Source organism: Carassius auratus, chromosome 34, assembly GCF_003368295.1.
Source record: "Carassius auratus strain Wakin chromosome 34, ASM336829v1, whole genome shotgun sequence".
NCBI lineage: Eukaryota > Metazoa > Chordata > Actinopteri > Cypriniformes > Cyprinidae > Carassius > Carassius auratus.
In genome coordinates this window covers 21,783,229-21,807,911 of record NC_039276.1, presented here as the reverse complement: position 1 = coordinate 21,807,911, position 24,683 = coordinate 21,783,229, and the positions used below count along the sequence as shown (strand labels likewise).

The window sequence follows — 24,683 nt, the reverse complement described above, 5'->3', positions numbered from 1 at the left end:
CATAATCAAAGTAGTCCATGTGACATCAGAGGGTCAGTTAGAATTTGTTGAAGCATTGAACATACATTTTAGTCCAAAAATAGCAAAAACTACGACTTTATTCAGCATTGTCTTCTCTTCCGTGTCTGTGTGAGAGAGTTCAAAACACTGCAGTGTAGTGATTTTCGGTTCGCGAATGAATCATTCAATGTAACCGGATCTTCTTGAACCAGTTCACCAAATCGAACTGAATTGTTTAAAATGGTTCCCATCTCCAATTGGTTACAAAAAGTGTAGATTAGTAAGTTGCTCAGACTAGTTCTCAAGAAATTATTTTAACATAGAGGCTAATTTTATGCAACTAGCCCCAGATCGCATAGACATTGCCACTTGCACATAAATGAATGAATGGGTGAAATTGTAACGATAACTGTATGGCAGCTTTAGTCCAGTCTTACAGTTAAAGAAATCATATTTTTGTAAAAAGTTATTGTAATGCTCATTCTGAGAGTTTGACAGTGAAGTCCACTAAGCTGTAGTGTCATTTTAGTTTTTAGAAGGGTGCTCAATGCACAATTCTACTCTAGTAATTAATAATGAGTAATTATCCAATATAATGTTTTTGACATGAGTGACAAAGATTAATGATGTACATCAACTTGCAATAAGTGATATGCAGATGAGCAGGGGCACAATGTTTGCAGTCTGAGTGCAGACAGTGATCTGTGACCAAACACCGCTGTACACCACAGAGAATTTATACAATACAGTTTAATGATATGAAAACATTAAGTATATTGTATTTTTAATTACATAATTTAATTATCAAAAAATGTAATTACATTTTCAAGATCTAAATGAATACCCAGAATGTGTATGCGCACAGATTTCACTTATGAATATTAACTTTGACAATAAATTCAAGCACCCTGAAGACACAGTGTTCATAAATCACAGCCGTGAGTGGATGGGGTGAGACCGGGCGAGACTCACCCATCTCTCAGTAGTGACGCAGAGCTCTGAGGGGACAGCTCTCTCCCTCCCTCCCTCTCTCTCTCTCTCTCTCTCTCTCTCTCATCGAGCGCAGTGCAGTGCTGACCACGACTGCTGTCCTCTCAGAGCAGCGGACTCTACCGCACACAAGGGCTATATTCATACAACCATTTTAATAACAGGCAATGGGGCTGACTCTGAACCTGTGCATTTTATCATTGCTCATATGGACTTCTACAAGTGCATTTAACCTGGACACGCGAGACGTCCTAAGGAAGAACGGTGAACCGGGCAGTCTCTTCGGATTCTCTCTCGCCTTGCACCGGCAGCTCCAGCCGCACGATAAGAGAATGTGAGTAGAATCGGTTACTGAATATCGTTGTGATTAATCGTGATCACTGACTGATCACTGGAGTCTGAGCAGATGCGTTGTGTAGGAGCACCAGATCTCCTTCATCTTCCGTTCATCCTGCACCTGTGCCCCGTTCATTTTTAAACAGTTGTGTTACTTCTAACGTTACCTCCTCTATAAGAACATGAAACGATGCTTCTAATAGTCCAATATTTCGTAAAGAAAGAAACCTTTTTTTTTTTTAATGGTGGACTGTTAGTGATCGTATGGTGCTCAGCTCCTCATTAATCGTCGTGTGGGGGAAGGCATGCTGCTGGAAGGGCTTCTGCTTACTTACTGACAACTTCACAATACACAACGTGATGCGACAAGTCTCCAGGGGACAATGGCTTTCACACTCAAAGAATTCAAAGAGCAATATCGTAAAGTCTGATCTTAAATTTAAATGTTCTTCGGTGGTTATATAATCAGCAAAGAATCCATATTATAAAGTTTTATTTTTATTTATTTATTTATTTATTTTTATTTTTATTTTTTGCTGAATTTGGCTCTTGAGTTAATTATATGGGTTTTTTGTAGACCATATTAATGCCACAGAAGAACCATTTTGGGTTCCTCAAAGAACCTTTCAAAAAGCAGTTCTTAAAAGCACCTTTTTTTTCTTAGTATGAAAACATTTAATAATCGGAGCAACCCTTTTCCAATGAACAACCTTCCACCTTTTTCAATAATAATAATAATAATAAGATTAAGAAGAAATTGTGTAATGGAAAGGCTTAATGGATGGCAAAAGTTCTTAAGGGAAGCAATGATGCCTTTATGCGTACAAACTTGTCCTTGTCCAAAATTTTTTTTTTTTTTTTTTTTTTTACCCTGTCTCTCAGATCTGTTTAATTAAGGGTGAGATGCTATGGTCTAAGGCTGTAAAACATCTGTCAGGATAGGGCACTAACAAATTAACTTAGGGCTCCTTTTAGGACAAGTTTCAAGCGTAAAGACATTCAAAACACAGTAAACACAGTTTAGTGAAGACATGTTAACTAAAAAACTTTACTTTACAATTTGGCCCCCTTGTAAAAAGCAGTTAAAAAAAGTTAAGATGGAAGAAATCATGTGCTGCTTTGCACATTTGTCTGCATGGCTGAAATGATTTGAGATTTGCATTTAACGAATAGGCTGAATGATTTACTTAGTGTGTGTGTGTGTGTTTGTGTGTGTGTGGAGGGTCACTGGTTAAATAGAACACACAGGCATTTAACAGTGTTTAAACAGTTGTGTGAAATGAACAAGTGTGAGTTTTCTCGTGTGTGTGTGTGTGTGTGTGTGTGGTTAAAGACACCTGTTTACAGCATCTACGCTGCCATGAAAGTGTGTAACACCTGTGACCACCAGGCTTGTCCCTCTGTCTTTCCTGTTGATGTAAATGTCTAGGCCTTTTCATATTTATCTCCAGTCTCGTGTGGATTTAGTTGATTGTGTGAATAATGCATACAAACCAGTATATGCTGGTGCTCAATCTTTGGATGCATTACCAATGGTTCACACAGGTCATTTCCAGAGTGAAAGCAGTATCTGATACACTGTACTGAGAACTATCAGCTGTAGCAATATGTGTGCATTTCTGTTTCTGAGTCAAAGCAGATCTTATTCAAGCATTTGTTTAAGTGTATCTTTTGGAGTCCTGGCAGATGCCATACAAGTACAATTTAGTGTGCCACACAAGTCTTCCTTCCTGCCTTTCTTATAACTTCCTGTGGTGTGTAAGCAACCTCTGCTCATCGACTCTTATAATCCACGATTCCCGAGAAACAAAACATGTAAAGTGTCATGACAGCCAAGTATGGTGACGCATACTCAGAATCCATGCTCTGATTTAACCGATTCAAAGTGAACACGCACACACACACACACATACACACATACACACACACACACACACAGCATTGGGCAGTCATTTATGCTGCGGCACCCAGGGAGCAGTTGGGGGTTCAGTGTCTTGCTCAAGGGCACATCAGTCATGGTATTGCCGATACTCAAACCCACAACCTTAGGGTAAGGAGTCAAACACTCTAACCACTAGGCCACGACTTCCCCAGTGTCTCTGATGCTGTGAGTATCCAGAGAGGTGGATGAACAGGTTGGCATCTGTTTACACTGGAACAGGACACATCAGGCCATCTGTGCTCATGTAACTCGAGAGGTAGATCGCTAGAGGCCCCTTTTCTTTTCTTTCTTTTCATTTCTTTTTTTGTGAATGTGTTGGTCTCCTCAGGTGTGTGAAGATTTTTAGCCCTAGAGATTGTAGTGATTTTTTATTTTTGTAACAGTATGCAACTGTTTCATGGTTTACACTGCTCTACAGATTTCTGCTTTTTAGTTGTGTTTGCACTGAAATGAAAATCAAACTGCAAAAGGCTATGTCTTTTAATTTATGTATTTGAAACTGATTTTTGCATAATACAAACACCATCTGTAGCTTATGTAATGCATTTGATGGGATGCTAGTTAGTCTCCAACTGTAAGACACCTGCATGCATGCAGTCTATTCAAGAATGGGGAAATGTACTGTACACATACAATTAGGAAAATCAAGTGCAGACTGAACTTCAGCTTCAGTTTTGACTTATAATACACTTCAATGAGAAGTGATCACTTCAGAAGTGACTAGCTGATGCATGTGTCTCATCTGCAACAAACATGTCCAAAATAAGTGTGAAAGATCAGGTAAGATACTACAGCCATTATATTGCATTAAATATCATGCAGGTGTTGCCTAGCCAATTAATTAAGTATAGTGACCCATCCCTACTGTATACAATTACATCAAACCCCAAACATGAACACAAACAACCCAACATAATACAACCCACATGTAACATCTTACAAGACAATCCAATTTAACCTGACACAACCAGAGCAAAACCCAACACAAGAAGCCTGGCACAATCGAGCTTTGTCAGTGTAGCTCATCTCAGACAACTGCAGCGACTGCACTGCTGGATCCTGATGAACAAACACACATTTCTAGATGAGCAGTGTTTGAGACACACAGCAGCTGCTGCAGCTTTGGCACGGATGCTTTTGGGCTGTGTAACAGAACTAGTGAAAGGTTATGGCTGTGGTATATTTTTTAAAGGAAAGATGGGAAGGTCTGCATGACTAAAGTGATGAGCAGAGACAGATGAGTGTGGTCGTTTCTCTCCTTCAGTGACGAAGCAGCAGTCGGAAACAGGTATTAGCTGAATCACTGGATAAAAGTGTGCGGAATGAATATATTTACAGTGAGACTGTAGAAACGTGACAGCTGGGAGAGATTCTACTGCAGTATATCCATGACACGGTTTAAAAAAATGATTTTTTTTTCAATCGGTTGAATCATTTCAATCTGTTTTTACACTGATGCCAAAACTGACTCATACCATGAAGTAGTATTTAAAGAAGGAAATTACTATCTAGGGTTGAATGTCCAGCAAAGATAACTATATTCAGATATATGACATTACTGTGATATGTTTTTTTTGAATACTGTGCTTGCTGTAAAAGACTTTGGTCAAACTCTTCATCCACAATGGAGTGTTAATTGTAAATCGTTAAGCAGGTTTAGTAGCAGAAACGTTTTTCCTGCAGAGATGAAGCGACTGTACAGTGTGTAAGTGACAGGTTGCAGCCAGCTGTGGGTATAAAGAGTAAAAACACACACACTGGCTGCTGTCAGTGCACTCTTTTATATTATAATTGATGTGGTTTGTCTATCTATGTGAACTCAAACAGAAGTTAGGTCAAATAAAAAAAAAAAAAAAAAAAAAAGAAGAATGTTTATATTTAATAATGTGCATTGCATTAATACATGCCTTGTTTAACAACTGCATGAATTTATGTATCATGTCATTTGAATTGGAATTAGTATGTACGGAGGCCCGCACATGCAGGAAAAAATAGTACGCTAAATTGTGTGCACGATTTACTAATTCGTTCCCTCAATGTACTAAAACATGCACACGATTACTATTGCGTTCCCTCGATTTACTATTTCGTTCACTCAAATTATAAATTGTGTGCACAATTTATTAATTCGTTCCCTTGATTTGCTTAATCGTGTGCACAATTTAGCAAATCGAGGGAACACAATAGTAATCGTGTGCATGTTTTAGTACATTGAGGGAACGAATTAGTAAATCGTGCGCACAATTTAGCAAATCGAGGGAACGCAATAGTAATTGTGTGCACGTTTTAGTACATTGAGGGAACGAATTAGTAAATCGTGTGCACAATTTAGCAAATCGAGGGAACGCAATAGTAATCGTAAGCACGTTTTAGTACATTGAGGGAACGAATTAGTAAATCGTGCGCACAATTTAGCAAATCGAGGGAACGCAATAGTAATCGTGTGCACGCTTTAGTACATTGAGGGAACGAATTAGTAAATCGTGCGCACAATTTAGCAAATCGAGGGAACGCAATAGTAATCGTGTGCACGTTTTAGTACATTGAGGGAACGAATTAGTAAATCGTGCGCACAATTTAGCAAATCGAGGGAACGCAATAGTAATCGTGTGCACGTTTTAGTACATTGAGGGAACGAATTAGTAAATCGTGCGCACAATTTAGCAAATCGAGGGAACGCAATAGTAATCGTGTGCACGTTTTAGTACATTGAGGGAACGAATTAGTAAATCGTGCGCACAATTTAGCAAATCGAGGGAACGCAATAGTAATCGTGTGCACGTTTTAGTACATTGAGGGAACGAATTAGTAAATCGTGCGCACAATTTAGCAAATCGAGGGAACGCAATAGTAATCGTGTGCACGTTTTAGTACATTGAGGGAACGAATTAGTAAATCGTGCGCACATTTTAGCGTACTATTTTTTTCCTGCATGTCATTATGTGGGGCTCTGTAAGTATGTATTTTCTTTAAACAAAATAAATTGGGTGATTGAGTAAAGATAATCATAGATATGCACTCTGCACATAGCTTTCGAGAAGTAATTTTGCACAGTTAGACTATAAACCTGGTGACCCTGATTAAATAAACCCTCTTACTGTCAACAATGGCATGCTTAGACTAATCAAACTCAAATTGTTCAAGAACAATGAACTGCCTTTCAAGCCTGAAAATAAGACAGGGCAACATTCTGTGGCTTTTTGAGTTAAATGCTGTTTTCCCATCATTTCTCTAATGAGATCTTTTGTCCTTCCTTATGTTGGTTGGAAACGGCGAGTGTCAGGTTGACTGGCCACATTCTCCACAACTTTAATGATTTGTCTCTCAGTCCAATAACCACCCAAGGCATCAAGAAATATATGGCAATGCCTATTATCCAGTGATAACAATGAAACATTTCATTGGTCTGTATGGTGGAGTGTCCCAGTATAGTAAGCCACTGGTGGTCTACATGCTGATCTGAATAGACTCACCATGGAAAGTAGATTAAGGGGCACTGGGTGAAACCTCTCAACACCATAATGGCTGGCCTGTTTCCCATGTAGAGAGAGAGCAAACTCCAGCTCTGGCATGCCATTCCTAGTGTTGTCCATCAGATATGTGTTGAATTTCCCAACCATGATTGAGGGGTGCTGTGGTCCTGGAGCTTTCCAAATCCTACAGTCCACCTGCATGCCCCATCTCCATGGGAATGGACTCCAGCTATTTGCTGTAATGTTTTATCATAGTAAGACTCACATGTAAGCTCAAGAAAGCTAATAAAATAAATGGTCTGTTCAATATTTCATGCGCCTTTACTCAAACAGTCTCTAAATTTTTGCAAAACACCACAAACATTAAGCTGGTGCTATCCTGATTAAACACTGTACATACAGTTCACTGGGGTTTCCAGCCGAAATGACCATGTGTCAGTAAAACACCAAAATCTTTTATTCCTTTTCGCACATATTATAATTACAGGGGCAGATTATTGATTAATAAAGACTGATTTCTAGCATGGTTTCTTGCACAGTATTGTGTTATGACCTCTAAACACTTTTTAGTGTTTTTAATGTTTATAAACGAATGCATTTGAGATTAAATAACCAGCTCCATATATATAATTTGTCTCTAATATAGTAGTCAGACTCACACACACATGCTCACTCACACACAGAATGCTGCCTGTTTCGTTATTTCTTTCATCGTTAGCCTCATAGTATGTTCCTTGTGTCGACTGTAAGTCTGACAGAGCCAAGTATTACTTTTTTTTAATTTACCGAAGTGCCCAGAAGAGTTGATTCATAAGCGTTGTCAATTAAGACGAATGTTCTGGAAGTGTTTCATCAGAATAAGAGTTGCTGAGTCAGCTGTTGTGAACCGCTGTGTGTGAAGCTAAGCAATCTGCCGCTGTGTGCCTCAATGTCATGCTGACTTATATCTGACCGTTCACTGAAAAAATCTAATCTGTATAGTCGTGGTAGTAGGCAGTGAAATAATTTTCCTTCTCTCAGGAAAGGAGTGTCTGGGATGAATTGTGGGAAAAAGGGATTGGTTACGCATTAGGTTTATTTATGCAGTGTGATAAAATGCTGATATTTGGGTGAGTCAGTTATTGATTTAATGTGTATTCAGTTTTTATTTTTTTGCTCTTTTTTCAGACTTCACAAGCACTATTTATGCTTTGATAAGCAGTCATATTACGTGCAACATCACTTGCATGATCTCAGAAACACTTCATTTATCAGCATCTCATGTTAAAATCTTTTCAGTGTTGATTCAGAAAAGACACATGATTGGGTCTTCGCCCCAAATCTGCACGTTTGTGTGTGTGTTCTGTTCTGGTGTGATGACAGCAGTGTTCGTGTCAATAATTGATTTGCTGCAGCTGGCTGATGGGTGTTGGAAACAGGAAGACACCCGCTGATGAAATAATCTGTCAGATCCTCTTAATCAGAAAGACACACAGAAGACTGATGATCACATCATAATTACAGGGTTTTTTCCTGTGTTTAGTCTTGCTACCAATCTGTGGCTCTGTTCCAAAATAGTCTATGGTAGCAAATAGTGCTCCTCATGAGAGAAACTGGCTACACTTTATTTTACAGTACGTGATCTTCCATAAAGGAAGCACCTAAGAAAGTCCTGGGTAAAATAAGGTAACTACATGGGTTAAGGTTAGGTTTTGGTTTAGGTTCAGGGTTATTGTAATAACTATAATAAATAGATTGTATGTACATATGGAACAGGACTGTAAATTAAAGTGTGGTTACACTTTATTTTAAGGTGTCATAAGTAATATGAGTAATATGAATTAACTACATGCACTATATGGTTAGGGTTAGGATTAGGGTTACTTGCATGTCAATATGCATAATTAATTGTTATTAGAATAGTTAGTACATGTAACGTGTAACAAGGACACCTTAAAATAAAGTGTTATCTAATGTACTAATGAGAAACTCAACTAAAGGAGGTGGTCATGTGAATTTTACTGCATTCCAAAGTTACCTGCAAATTCATATCACGTGAAGATGTCTGACCAACAGAAGTTTGACGCTGTATATCTTCTTAGCCGAATTAATCTGCAGAATTGCAGCTTTGCATTAAAGCCCCAGATACAGATCCCCTGTAAAGACCTTGTCTCAGATGACCACCAGGACAAGACCACAGGAAACAGATGATTCTTCTGCACTATCTGACTTTGCTGCAGCCTGGAATTAAACTACTGGTTAAGTCTGGTCAGAGCCTGGTTTCTCCCAAGGTTTTTTTTCTCCATTCTGTCACCGATGGACTTGACTTTGACTTTAAAGCCATTGCAGAATCCTTAGAAATGTTGTGTATTCAAAGTGTGACCATGGCTTAATGCTCACAAATGATTCCAGTTAAGGCTGCTACAGCATCAGATTTTCAATAGATAATTATCATGGCCAAAATAATTAATTATAATGATATTACAGAAATTTGAATAATAATAATAACTATAGCACCTAATCAAATGGAATTGTTTTTATTTTTTGCAAATGAATCACACTCAAATACTCTTTTTTTTATGTTTGCTGAAAAAAAAAATGATTTATTTCTTTGCACAGATTGCTGATTGGTGCTCCCAGAGCCAGGGCTTTATCCAATCAGGGAGCAAACATCACGGGTGGGCTGTACAGCTGTGACATCACCACCCATCCTGATGACTGCACTCGAGTGGACTTCGACAATGATGGTGCGCAGAAAAACTAAAGTTATTTGTACCAGAGATGTAACAATATCACATGAGATGTAAAGCCAGGCATGTACAGTAGATGTCTACCGGTACTTTTATTGGTACTGATGCACATTGAGTAAGCAGTAGTAGGAGTCTCTGATAGATAGATCTTGAATTAATCATGCCTTGGTTTCTGTTCATGGTGGCTCTCACAGTTGATGCTCATGTGGAGAATAAGGAGAACCAGTGGATGGGTGTAACTGTTCAGAGTCAAGGACCTGGAGGCAAGATTGTGGTACGTCAAGAGCATAGTTACCAATTACCTGACATCCAGTTACATTATCATAACTTGTATTATTTATTAAACAATGTCTGACTCTGTACAGTATCGGCACACAACTCTAGTTTTTTTATTTCTGTCTCAGACATGTGCTCATCGCTACCAGCGTCTGTTGTTCCCCAATACACCTCAAGAGGCGCGGGACATCACGGGACGCTGCTACATGCTCAGTCAGGACCTGAGCATCGACAGCCAGTCAGACGAGGATGGGGGGAACTGGAAATTCTGCGACGGTCGCACCAGGGGTCACGAAAGATTCGGGTCCTGTCAGCAGGGCTTGGCTGCCACCTTCACTAAAGACTTCCACTATGTCATCTTTGGAGCACCAGGCGCGTACAATTGGAAAGGTAGAAAAGACATTTGATGCAAAAGATTAAATGCAGTATGCTTTGCATGAACACACACACAAATACACACACATATGCACTGGATAAGATTCTGTTGTAACAGTAAGGTATTGAAGACTGTAAGTAATGTCACATGGCCAGACTTTTGACTGTTCGTTCTGGTTCATTTACGAAACACTAATAGCTAAAAACACAATTTTTTTCAATTTTAAAGTTAAAAGGTACAGGTTATTTAACAGAAAATGTAAAAAAAGAAGCAGAATCTGCATCAGATGGACTGTGTGTGGTCCGGGTGTGTCATCTAAGATTGAGACCACAGCAGAAGTGACTCACAGGTCACTGTTTTGACCTTTGGCAAGGTGTTACCTCACAGATACATCATACTGCTATCATTTATTTATTATGATGGACTGATCCATAAAAAATAGCCAGTGTTTTAACTTACATGTTTTATATGCATTGTGACCCCCACTGGTGAGGAGGAGCACTGCAACTGCAGCATGTAAGAAATATTGCTGCTGCAAATATAACATACATGAAATAACCCCATAGCATTCATGATTCACCTCGTAGTAGATCCATACAGGTGGAGCTGGGGAAGGTGGAGGGCTTCTGAAACAAGCTGCACAGACACAGCAAGCTCTAGTCATATATTTGAATGTTGAGCAGCGAGCTCATTGGCTACTGATTCAGGAGAGAACCAATCAGCTGTGCCATGTGATAATGATGTCATTACGTCAGATTGAGTTAGACCTATTGGATTGCTATCAGAGTTTCGTGCCAGAACTCTGTATATTATTAAAAATAATGATTTCAAATTAACCACACTTCTTTTACACATGGGTTTGCATACATAAAACACACATTTTTAATAACCATTCAGTCTTTTGTTTTCCTGTATCAGCAAATTCTTGTTGTTTAGCACTCACCCCATCACATCCCTTCTCTAGGTATAGTGCGTGTTGAGCAGAAGAACAACACTCTGCTGGAAATGGGCTTGTTTGATGACGGTCCTTATGAGGTTGGGGATGAAAACCGGCTGGATCCGAATCTCGTGCCAGTACCAGCCAACAGCTACTTAGGTGAGAACATGACAACCATGTACAGTACATCCGTGTTTGTGTGTGCTGTGGTCAGTAATTGTATTTTGAAGTGACACTGAATCTCGCATATGTACAGGATTCTCGTTAGATTCCGGCCACAGTATCACGAAGAAAGGCAAACTCATCATAGTGTCAGGAGCGCCGCGAGCCAATCACAGCGGAGCAGTGGTGTTTCTGCGGAAGGAGGGCGAAGTGTCCACCACGCTCACACCTGAACACGTTCTGCAAGGACCAGGACTCGCATCCTCCTTTGGATATGACGTCGCTGTGGTGGACCTGAATGGAGATGGGTAGGCGACACAAGATCTGTTGAATAATAATAAAGTAACTTCTGAAACTGAGTGAGTGGATTGTGAATGGCCAGCTGAACTGTGTTGATTGTCCCTCCAGCTGGCAGGACGTTGTGGTTGGTGCTCCTCAGTTCTTCCAGAGAGATGAGGAAGTGGGTGGAGCCGTGTATGTTTACATCAATAAAGCTGGAAAGTGGAAGGACGTCGCTCCTACTCGCCTGAATGGAACAAAAGACTCCATGTTCGGACTGGCTGTGGAGAACATTGGAGACATTAATCTGGATTCTTTTGAAGGTTAAATGCAGGAGTTGTTTGGTTAGCTTTGGATGCAAAATAATAACCTGTTCAGGTTATTTCACATTCTTCCCGCTTGTGTCTCAGATATCGCAGTAGGTGCTCCTTACGCAGACTCAGGGTTTGGTAGCGTCTACATCTACCACGGATCTGCTGACGGCATCAATACCACACCGGCTCAGGTTAGACACTCTCCACTGTCTGTCTCTGTCACGTTTTCTCTTCTGTCTGCAGTTTTAATGGAACATGTCAGTGAGAAATTACTCGGATCAAATATTGGTGGAACTGAAAGGAATAAATGGCACTAGGAGACTCATTTTCTAGTGTTATCCTCTTTAAAAGCTTTTCCATTTTAAGCATAAAACATTGGCGAAAAAATAGATACATTTTATTATATATCAAAATCTAATTTGCTCATGATTCTACTTTGTTTTTGTCTGATGTTACTCTGTTGTGAACTATACACACCATATATCAAATCCCTTATCTTCAATGTATGTATGTATATATTTCAGGATATTGAAGATAATAAATGAATAAATAAATAAATAAAATTGTATTTTATTATTATTATTTAAATATTTTAAGTCTTTGTTATTAAACCACGAATACAGCCTTACCTTTGTCTACAAACACTAAGACATCTGAGCTGATCTTGCAGATACTGGAGGGTAAACAGCACAATATTAAGATGTTTGGCTATTCTCTGGCTGGAAACATGGACCTGGATCAGAACTCGTACCCTGATCTCGCCGTGGGCTCGCTCTCCAACACAGTTTTCATATACAGGTGCTGACAGCTCACTTCTCAAGTCAAAGTCATTTCCTAAAGATGTTTTGAGATGCTATAGCACTATATAACATCTCTCTTGTGTGCAGGTCCAAAACAGTCATTAGCATCAAGAAAGACATCAAGGTGACACCAAAGGAGATTGACTTGATGAAGAAAACATGTGGCAACAGCGTCTGGTGAGATCCTTACAAATCAAGAGCTCTCATAAATGAACTAGACATGTGGGAAATATTAATGAGTGTTTAATCTTGCATCCTTCATAGCTTGACTGTAGAAGCGTGTTTCTCATATAAAGCAAACCCCTCCACCTACAACCCCAAACTCAGTAAGTCTGTTTATGCTCTTATATATTGACATACAATCATTATCTATTGTACTTTTGTATTATTTAGTCTAAAGGGCTGTTCACACCGAGGATGATAACAATAACTGTACAACATTGGCAGCCAATCAGAATCCACCTGATTGTAATGCGCTTGAGGGTTTTAAGCAGCAAACAACAACATTATAGCAGCATATGCTCACAATAAACAGAAGGCTAGCATCGGTTAGTGCAAATGCTAATATAGTTAACATTACTGTTATCTCTATACTTATTGTTCTCAATGTGAAAAGTGCTTAGGATTTAGTCCAGATGTATTCTGTGTTATTTATGCTGACAGACAAGATGCTATTGTAGATGGTATGTTACTGAACTAATAAAAGAAAAAAGTATTGATGTCTGAAGCTCACACATTGTAAATGTGTTGATTGTTTGTTTGTTTCTGCCAGCCATCTCCTGTACACTTGAGGCCGAGTGGTACCGCAGGAAGCTGGGTCTTCCATCCAGGGTTGTGTTTCTAGAGAAGAGTGTGATGGATCAGGACTTTCAGTTGACCGGTTCTCTGGAGCTACGAGGACAGAACAAGAGAGCCTGTTACAAGACCAAACTCAGACTACAAGTAAATACAGCTTTAAATTTGTGATGAAACAGAAGTAGCAACATCATTTTCTTCCATATTGCGCTGCACATACAGGTTTCATTGGTTAGCATAAAAAAAGTTTACACTTTATTTCAAGGTGTGCTTGTTACAGTGTAATTATACATTTAAGTAATATTAATTAACTATGTGTAGGCTACACTGTTAAAAATCGCTGTAAAAAAACGGCCAAATTTCGACAGTAAAATACTGTTTTTCATTTAAACAGTGCATTCTGGGTAATATTCATCGTTTTCGAGAAGTAGCCTGCTGCTATATATCGTAAATTAACAACGTTCAAAGTCGACACTCAGTGGCTGTGTTTCAAATCACACCCTACTCCCTCATTCACTATTCCCTACATGAGTTTACTAATATAGTCCACCTAACAGAGAGAATGAAAACTAATGAGTGAATTCAGACAATGATCAACAGCTGCTGTTAATGAGTAGAATCACTGAAGAAAAAAAAACATAACAAGACAAACACATGAAATACAACTGACTTCAGCCACAGCCTTAGGTGAAATCAACTGAAGATTTAAACGATCAACAAACAGCTTCACCAACTTCACACATTACTAACCAGACTGACTTTATTTCTGTCAGATCAGAGAACAGAGATCAAAAGATCTTATTGAGAATTAAAGAGATTTAGATGATAATGTTACTGTTTCGTTTAGCATCACCATTGTGGAGATCAGTGTTTGCTTTAGTTGGGCTCCTGACCATTGACTTGTACACTTTACATTTTGTTTTATTGCTGTATTTGTATCTTTATGATGCATCTGTTACAGCAGTATTAATTTTGATAGTCAAATGATTATGGTTGTTTTTAACAGGCATGATCTACTAGACTGACTTAAAGTGTTGCTATAATAATCAAATATTAATTTGGTGTTGAAATATTTGAGTGAATGACACTTCAATTTAGTAAGATTGAAAAGTAGTGTGATAACCAGTATTTATGGATTTAACGACTAGTTTTAGTTAAAAAGTATTTCGGGCAGCAGTCCCCACAACACTCAAAGAGAGAAATCAACAATCAGCATATGAATCTCAACAATGGTGACAATCAAAAGGTTCATGATGCAATGCATGCTGGGTACCAGCACAGGATAAAACTCATCCATGATTCCCAGCATGCATTGCGGCATGAATAAATTATGCCCCTGAATTGTTCACTTATTTTCTTGAATTCTTATGTGCTTATAATTTTGCATTTGTTTTAAGTTTTAGTAGCATGTGTTGTGATGTTCAGAACTGATCTGTTCATTTATTTTGTGGATTGTCACCATTGTTGTGATTCATACGCTGATTCTTGATATTTCTGTCTAAATTTTAGCAAAGGTTTTTTTTTATTTATTATGAGTGACATTTTCTTAACAGTCTTTCATAACTTATGGCTCAGCAGTGTTCCTTCTCATGCTGTAGTATCAATATTCAATAAGAGAAGAGATACAGGATTAGATCAGAAACAATAGTATTTGTTCTTGTCAATCTATTAACAGCAATATCATATTTTTTTTTCTTCTGTGTACTTTTGTTTTGCTATAACAGGTTCCAAAGGCGCATTGTTACAGCATGAAAAAAAAAAAAAAAAAAACCTTAGTTGTTGAAAAGTCACGTTCAAGAGCCCAACTAAAGTAAACACTGATCTCCATCATGGTAGTGAAAAAAACACCTAAACCTATTTAACTCTCCATAAGTTTTTCTGTAGACATCTGACAGAAATAAAGTCAGTCTGGTAAGTAATGTGAATCTGGTGAAGCTGTTTTAGTAGTTGTTTAATCAGATCTTGAGAGATTTGATGTATTCTTTTATTCAGTTGATTTCATCTAAGGCTGTGGCTGAAGTCATTTGTAGTTCTTTTGTTTCTCTTTCCTTCAGTGATTCTGCAGGTGTTTATCACTAATGCTCAATCATCAATTAATCACCGAATAATCTCATTAACTTCACTGATTCAGTGTTACTCTAACACTCTGTAGTGTGCACACATTATAAGTGTTCATTTAAAACTGAGGATTTTCTTGTGGGGTTTAAAGGGTTAAAGATTTAAGATGAAGAAAAAACAGAATGAAACATAATTTAACAGTAATAAACTGTAATTAATTTACAGGAAACAAACTGTAGAAAAACAGTTATTTACTGGCACCCCTGCTGCCAGTAAATAACTGTTTTTCTACTGTTTCTTGCCGTAAATTAATGGTTGCCAGCAAAAAAAGTGTTTTTTACAGTTTTTTGCCCTCAAGTCAAGGAAAAACAGTAATATACTGTAAAATGTAAACGTCAGATTTACCAAATGAAAAATAAGTTAATTTAACTAAAATATTTGTGAACATCCATAGAAAAAAAATTAGGCAAAGTCATACACTGATAATGAGAGTAAATACTGAACTTGACTGTATTAATGTGTGTTTGCACAAGAGAGATCGTTTAGTTTAATGTAGTTTTGTTGTTCACCATTGTGCTGGAGAGTAGAGCCGGTGCTTCAGTCAATGTTGAGCCACAAATTCTGATTTTCTGCTGCTTTATATAAAGGCAGTAAATGTGGAGTCGCTGATACAGTGGTGATCTCTGTGTTAAGTACTTCAGCACATACATGTGTAATACAGCTGACAATGAGCTGCAGTGATTTGAGTAAAAGTCATGTATTTAGTTACTTTATTACTGCACATTAAGTGTAAGAAATATTCCTTCTCAGTGGACTCAAATGAAATAAGTTCATAGTACTAACATCGTAGGAATGCTAGTTTAAAAACTCGAACTGTTTGAAGCAGTGGGAGTGGAGTTAATTTCCATGGTAGAATTTACGGTAAAATACTGTTAAAAAATAAGAGTGGTAAATTAATGGTTAAGAGCTGTAAATTAACAGTACTTTACTGGCACCCCTGCTGCCAGAAAATTACTGTTATTTAACGGCAATTTTTTTTACAGTGTACTTACAATATGGTTAGGGTTTGGAGTAGGGTTTGGCTTAGTGTTACTTGCATGTAGTAATGCACAATTAATTGTTATTATAATAGTAAGTACATGTAACATGTAAAAAGGACTTTATAATGGAGCTGATGAGTTGTGAGACGTGCGGATCCATGTGCAAGCTTTTATTAGACAGAGACGTGGTCATAACAGGTATATAGGGGGCAAGACACAAGAGTAATCCTAGGGCAAGCATGGGTCCTTGATGAGCTAACAATATCCAGAGGGCTAAGCAAGAGGGGTAATCCAGTAAACAGAGCAAAAGGGTCAAAACACGATTAACAGGGAAAGGCAAGAAAAAGACTTAAACTTAAACAAGACTAAGAAAACTAGAAACAGAGACAAAACTGTGAAAACAAGAAACTGAAACAAGACTATGAAAACTAGAAACTAAGACAAGACTAAGAGAAGTAACACAGAAAGGCTTTTGTATGCAGCTATCTCTAGGAGAGGGATATACGCAGAACAATACTCTGCCGTGTGTGAGAGGAAGTCCAATGCTTGTAAAGAGTGTCTGATGATTGTGCTGTGTGTGTGTAATTGATGGCAGCTGTGTGTGATCGGTGCAATGGAGCATGGGAAATGTAGTCCAGGATGTACTGTGTAGTGTGAGAGTCTGTGTTGTGGATGATGACCTCTGGTGGTGATTTAACAGAAGTTCAGTGACCGGATCATGACAGAAACCTTTGAATAAAGTGTTACCAAAAAAACCAAACAAACCAAACAGGATTTACTGTGTAGTGTGAGAGTCTGTGTCGTGGATGATGACCTCTGGTGGTGATTTAACAGAAGTTCACCGGATCATGACAGAAACCTTTGAATAAAGTGTTACCAAAAAAAACAAACAAAAAACATGGAAGGTGGGGACTTGGTCCTGTTCATCTGTTGTTGATTGGCTTGTGAGATGTGGGTGTGGCACTTAGATATAGAAACAGATGAAAGTGAGCTTGCAGGGGGAAGGTTTAAGTGGATTCAGTGATTCTGCATATGTCACCAGAGAAAGGTTTGTCATTTGAATTATAACACTCTGATTAAACATCATGTGACATCAAATGAAACATATGCATGGATTTATTGTTGATAGTACGATCTACAGCATGCTTTCAAAATATGTGGCTATTGGTGATTGCTATCATACATCTACAATTCCTATAATTCTCCTTTTGGAATTAGGAACTTTGGAGTTATTATGACATTCCAACAGCCTCTGTTTAAGCTTTCGTTCTGTATTTCAATACACGTTGACTGAGTGGGATCTGCTATGTGCTGGTTTCAGGAAGGCATCAGGGATAAGCTCAGAGCGATTCCTATCGAGGTGTCTGTGGCCATTCAGAGCGCTACGAAAGGCAAACGGCACAGCTCTCTGCCACAACTAACTCCAATACTAGACTCCACTGTGCCCAACAAGACCATCACCGAGGTACACCAACAACTGACAGTCAATACATCTTTAGATCCTTTACTGTAAACATAATGAATGTAACTTAAACTGTAAACTTTAAAAGGTCAGGTTGGTCGCCTTTAAAATTGACAATACATTTTGTATAGACATATATATGTATCGGCTGATTAATTAAGTACTAGTAAAAAAGGTTTGATTTGTCATCTTTCCTGGCTTAGGTGAACTTCCTGAAGGAGGGTTGTGGCAAAGACAACATCTGTCAGAGTAACCTCCAGCTGCAGTACAGGTTCTGCTACAGAGAGTCCAAACAAGACGTGTTTCCTCCTCTACCGCTGTGTGTATACGAAACACATCACACACTACTAGGAGCATGCAACACAAACCCAACACACACTCTGGTTTAGCCCTGTTGACACCTGCTATTAACAGCTAATATACGAGCTGATCGCAAGTGATAAATTATGCATTAATAACACATCTATAACTAGTGATCTTAAATATATTACTACTACTAAAAAGTCTTTATATAGCCTCATAGTCTAAATTGCATATAATTTATAATCAATATACAAGGTTTCTAAATGTTCAAATCAATCTCTCAGGGAGAATGGGATGCCGGTGATTTCTCTGAGTGATCAGAAGGACTTTGCTCTGGAGGTCACAGTCAGGAACAGAAATGGAGATGATGCTCATGAAGCCAGATTGATTGGGCAGTTTGATGAATCTCTCTCGTACTCTGGATTCAGATCTCTGAGAACTACTGTAAGTGGCTCACAAATCTTTGTCTAAATTGCATCACCATGTTTCTATGAAATCTTGTTGTTTTTAGAGTCATTTGGTTTTGTAAGGGATCCAGTAAACAAAATTTCTCAATTTTCTATTACGATGAGCTCTATTTTCCTCTCAATAGGAGACTAGCAATCCGTAAAGCCAACTATATTGTATGCTATGATGTTGTGTAACCAAACCCGTGTCGTCCTGCAGGATAAACATGTGATCTGCGCTGCCAATCAGAATGGCTCCCTGGCAGAGTGCGAGCTGGGAAATCCTTTTAAAAGGGATTCGGAGGTCAGTAATACTTCAAAGATGCTATGCGACTCTAATTTATGAATTGCCATTTTAATACAAATGGTTTTTATGTGTAGGTAACATTCTACATCATACTGAGCACTGGCAAGATATCGCTCGACACCAAAGAGGTGGAGATCGACCTTCAGCTGGAAACGTACGTCTGAAATTTCAGAATCACTATTGATTTTGAACATGCATATGAACTAATACATGAACTAAAATGCTACCACAAGCCTGTTTTAATTGCATGATGAATGTCTGTTCTGAAACAGGACCAGTTCACAGGAAGGTCTGGGCAAAGTGAAGGCCAAAGCCAAAGTGGTGATTGAACTCCTTCTTTCTGTACAAGGGTACGAATCATCACTTTATTTAAGCAAGCATGCTCTCCATTGAAAACCACTGCTGTGATATTAAGAATACATTTTCTGACTTTAATTACATATTACAGTAATATTACACCAGTTACACTATTATAATCAGTTATTGTGCAGTACATTCTGCGTGAAGCTGGCGTCTTGCATTTAAGTGTCATCTCATGGTAAAGCAAGGTTTACCATGAAACCATAGAAATACTGAAATAAATATACAGCTGTCGCCTCTTGAGTAAAGCACTTAACCTCAAACTAACGTACTGTATCACTGCCATCACATACTTACAGGAAAGACAAAAGAAGTACACTTAAGCATACTTTACAGTACTTATTGCTAAAATATTATTCTCCATAAGAATATACTTAAGTGTGAATTGAATGTTTTTGGAAGCATTCAATCCTACAATTATATTAAATTCAATTAGCTGAATTTTTGAATGTTTTAACCCACTTAAGTAGGACTTGAGTCCATATTTATTTGTATTGTCATCATTTTTTCTGTTATCTTAAAAACATGGAATGAAGTTGCAATTTAGTATATTTAGAATATATTCACTTATTGTATAACGCACTAAAGTTAGCATTACAATTAAGTATGTGTGTATTAAAAGTGATTTAAAATGTACTTTTAATTTGATATTGTTATAAAGTGCACTTTTTAAAAGTGTCCATAATGTGTAAAATATTCATGGAAGTGTACTCTTTAAATACAAACACAATTCCTTTTATTTCATTAACATTATATTCTCTGCAAGTACAGTTTATATATGTACATAGTTTGAAGATTTTATATAAACTACAAATACACATTCAATACAGTTAAGTGGATTTCTTTTTCACAAGCATCTATATTTAGTGCTGTCTTGTCAGCGAGGATGTTGTATCTGATGGCTGTGTCTTGTTGTTGTGTATCAGGGTTGCCAAACCTGCTCAGGTCTATTTTGGAGGTGAAGTCAGAGGCATGAGCGCCATGAAGACAGAGGAGGAAGTCGGGAGCTTAGTCGAATATGAATTCAGAGTAAATGCTAAAATAATTCATATACCTTTTTATATATCACTTAAGGTATTTTGTTTTTTAACTCTACTTTTTTATTCTGTGCAGGTGATTAATTTGGGAAAGCCTCTGAAGTCTTTTGGAACTGCATCCCTGAACATCCAGTGGCCTAAAGAAACCTCTGTGGGGAAATGGCTGCTGTATCTGATGAAGATCAACACCAGGGACCTGCAGTTAGTCACCTGTTCACCTGAGACAGAGATCAACCCTCTCCGACTGAGTGAGGTATCAGATACTCAGAGTTTAAGTCTGAATGAATGCTGTCCCACATGCTGTGACACACTGAGTCTGATGAGGATGATGAAACCAAATAACAACATGGACAACCCAACTGTGACGCTTTTAGGAGTCGAGATCAACCAGGAGAAAGCGTGAGCTAGAGGAATGGAAACCAGCTGAGGGGGTTAAAACAGCCCCCGTCCCGGACAAACGCAAGCACAAGATTCTGGTAATGAGATCGAGTTATTATTTTGTGGTGAACTTTACTTTTTAGCAATGCCAGCACCGAAAAACAACTTCTTGAAATGAGTCTCATTTGTCCTCGTAGTCTTGCAGTGGAGATGCCAGATGTGTGGAGATCAAATGCCCTCTACAGGGCTTGGACAGCACTGCGCTCGTCGTTTTAAAATCCCGCCTGTGGAACTCCACTTTCCTCGAAGTAAGGACAACAAAGAGAGCTTATTCTGTTCCTATGAAAGAACGTCCTGGGTTGTTAAAGTGTCATGTTTTGTGCTTCTCTCTAAAACAGGATTTTGTGTCCTACAATTACCTCGATATAATAGTGAAAGCTTCCATAAGTCTGGATGATTCTGCCAAGAACATTGTGCTTAAAAATCCTGAGACCCAGGTAACAACGGTTTCCTATTCAAGTGTAACAGAGTAAAATCTGTTGCATTCAAACATGTAGACATGATATACTGTGTGAGTCACTGTAGATGTGATGGCAGGTGAGGCTGACCGTGTTTCCGGAGACGGCCGTGACTCCGTTCGGAGGCATTCCCTGGTGGATCATTCTGGTGGCTGTTTTAGCTGGAGTTCTGATGCTGGCTCTTCTAGTTCTGTTACTCTGGAAGGTAATGAAACACTCACATGCACATACGGAAAGCAAACAAAACCCCAATAGCATTCTCCATATGTTTGCTTAAAAAATATTCAAGGACTTTTCGATTCATTTTTTCATTTCATTTAAGTATTTGTTGATTTTCTAGCTTTATTTATCCTGGTTTACACTTTTAACGGCCCTAAAAAGAGTTTGGAGACTGCACTAAACCTAAAAAAGAAAGAAATAACATTAAATATAATAAATAAATAAATAAATGATTTTTTAAAAAGTAACGTGTCAAATATTTTTTCAAGAGAGATACCACAGATACACTTTTTAAATGTTTAAAAAAAACTACAACTAAAAATAAATAAAAGCATTGTGACCATTTCTTAGTTAACAGGGATCCCTTGTATATATATATAAAACTGTTATGAAGAATGTACTTAAGTGCAAACAGGTGGAAATGTTTTTGGACACTTAATTGCGGTTGGATTTTTTCATTATTATTATAATAGTTTACATTTATATCAAATGCAATTCGCTGAACTTTAAAATGCTTTTCTGACCCACTTAAGTAGGACTTCAGTATATATTTAGTTTCATATTTCTAATTTCTTTGGGCAGTGAACTGCCAAGTGTTCAGAGAAGTATTTATGGTAAACTAAAATATACTCTATGTACTTAAATATATTTATAATTAAACATTTTGTAATGATAAAGTTGCAGTTAGTACATAGAATGTATTAACTTTGAAATGTAATATTGAATATATACCACAATACAGTTAAAATGATTATAAAGTAGGATAGGATTTAGTATTCTAGTCAAAATAAGTGTACGTTAACACACAACACAATATTATATTATTCAAAGTCGATTTTAAAAGTGTACTTGTGTTGAAAACAGTCATGAAAGTGTGCTCTCTTTAAGTACACTTAAGTGATGTTTTTTTAAAATACTTTTAAGTACACAACACGTTTACTTTAACACACAACACAATATTATATTATACAAAGTTGATTTTATAAGTGTACTTAAGTGTGTTGAAAACAGTCATGAAAGCGTGCTCTCTAAGTACACTTAAGTGATGTTTTTTTAATATACTTTTAAGTACACAAAACGTTTACTTTAACACACAACACAAGATTATATTATACAAAGTTGATTTTAAAAGTGTACTTAAGTGTGTTGAAAACAGTCATGAAAGTGTGCTCTCTAAGTACACTTAAGTGATGTTTTTTTAAATACTTTTAAGTACACAACACATTTACTTTAACACACAACACAATATTATATTATTCAAAGTTGATTTTAAAAGTGTACTTAAGTCTGTTGAAAAAAGTCATGAAAGTGTGCTCTCTAAGTACACTTAAGAGATGTTTTTTTATACTTTTAAGTATTAACTCTATATATATATTCATTAAAATCACCAAAATACCAGCTGATTCCAGACACTGAGCAGAAATGAGGAGTGCAGTGAAATTCTCTTGTAGCATTTGAGTATTTAATTAATTTACTCTCCAAATACTTTTTTGTGTACGGCGGATCAATCAGATGAAAAGATTTGTTTAGCACAAACCTTATCATGTTTGCAATGACCCCTGAATTTGCCCCCTCTGTAGTGCGGTTTCTTCAAGCGGGCCCAGAAGGACGAGTACGATGCCGCTTTTCACAAAGCGGAGATTCACGCTCAGCCCTCGGACAAACAGTCCACTGAGGCCTAGCTCTCCTCTCCAGGGTAAAACACGCTCGCTGCAGCAGAGTGGTGTCTGCATGACGTGTGGCCTAACTCACTAACTCATCCTGTGCTTCGTCAGAAGGAAGATAAAGTCTCATGCTGCACAGCGTGCTTCGCTCTTTCCATGTGAAGCTCGGTTTTGTTTTGTATCGTGTCAGTGGATGTGCTTTAACGTGTTCTGTTTTGTCAAGCATGTGTTCTCCAAAGCACATAAATGCAGATTTGAGTTTTTAATCGAGTCTTGGAACGATGTTTAACGCGCTTCTGTTCTTTCTCCGTCAGTGTGGATTTTTCAAACGCTCCAAATATGAGGACAGCGTTCCGAAATATCATGCGGTGAGGATTCGTAAGGAGACACGTCTCGTGAAAGATGGAAAGGACATGTTAGATCCCTTGGAGAAGAAGCAATGGATGACCACATGGGATGAGAACGAGAGCTACTCGTGAGACTGTCTCTGCATTTGCTATGAACATTTCTCCACCATCAAGCATCTCTAGTTGTGAAGGTTTCAGAGCTGTAAGCCCAGTGTTGAGAAGAGACATGCGATGCCTAACAGATCCACGTGTTTCTGATTACTGAAGGGTAAAGACTGACTCCTGGATATCTCTGGGCTTTTTCCTTTGCAATACAATCCTTAAAAATAGTTTGTATATTTTTTTGAAAGTTGCATGAGATGCCAAGACTGCGTTGTCTCGATTTTCTTTGTAAATATTTTACAATGCAGTTTATTTATTTTGTACTAAGATGCCCACTGTGCATGAACTGCCCAAAGATTATGTTTCATGTCTTTAGGTAACTGTAAGTTAGACTGAATGTTTGGAGGTCTGTCAGATGAAGCTCAAGCGAGCAGTGTCAGGAGAGAAAAAATAAACAAGTCAATGAGTTACTACTGAAGAAATGTTGATGTATGACCCAGACATATTCCAGTTATGCAACTGGAGCAGTGCTACAAACCCTCAAATGATGACACATCTGCATAAATCTAGAATGCTCACATTTCTCTGCTAATCATCATGTTTTAACATCTGTTGGTTAGACTACCATTAAAGGGGCATTCATTCATTTTTCATTAGATCTGCTGTCTATCGACATTTATCAGCATGAAGGTCTCCTGAGTTACCAGTCAAAGAAAAAGAAGTGAAGTGGGAATCAGGATTTTGTCTGTCATCAAATCTTTCCTCCTTGTACTGATGTCCACACTGGTTCTTTCTTTTCTGCGTTTTTGGCCACACAGGCACTGATTCTCCTGTTTTCTCTACTGGTAAAGCACTATTATACGTGTTTCATTGAGGATGTTTCACTCTTCACATCACCAAACTGCACTATGCTATGAGTGCATCTGATGGTTAGTGAAACAGCACAGGTCAACACTTTAACACACTGAAAAACACACTGAGAGGTGTGACCCGCACCGCAACATATAATTAAAATAAGTTTTATAAAATAAAA

General features: G+C 37.9%; 1 protein-coding gene across 2 annotated transcripts; it reads left to right on the top strand.

Annotated features, from left to right (window-relative positions):
- The first annotated feature begins 1,043 nt into the window (after positions 1-1,043).
- Positions 1,044-24,303, top strand: itga6a (integrin, alpha 6a). 2 transcript variants are annotated; one of them, XM_026218627.1, is made up of 26 exons: positions 1,044-1,324; positions 9,340-9,467; positions 9,665-9,744; positions 9,875-10,136; positions 11,087-11,218; positions 11,316-11,529; positions 11,630-11,823; positions 11,911-12,005; positions 12,485-12,612; positions 12,702-12,791; positions 12,879-12,940; positions 13,387-13,556; positions 17,829-17,972; positions 18,173-18,288; positions 18,557-18,716; positions 18,939-19,022; positions 19,100-19,179; positions 19,298-19,375; positions 20,312-20,414; positions 20,499-20,675; positions 20,797-20,898; positions 20,998-21,108; positions 21,199-21,297; positions 21,398-21,523; positions 23,118-23,233; positions 23,516-23,679. In XM_026218627.1, the coding sequence occupies exons 1-25, from the start codon at positions 1,158-1,160 to the stop codon at positions 23,217-23,219; spliced, it is 3,204 nt and encodes a 1,067-aa protein (XP_026074412.1). In that variant the 5' UTR covers positions 1,044-1,157; the 3' UTR covers positions 23,220-23,233; positions 23,516-23,679. The 2 variants fall into 2 exon arrangements, with proteins under 2 accessions (XP_026074412.1, XP_026074411.1); XM_026218626.1 differs by lacking the exon at positions 23,118-23,233 and having other exon boundaries at positions 1,045-1,324; positions 23,516-24,303.
- Positions 24,304-24,683: the final 380 nt, after the last annotated feature.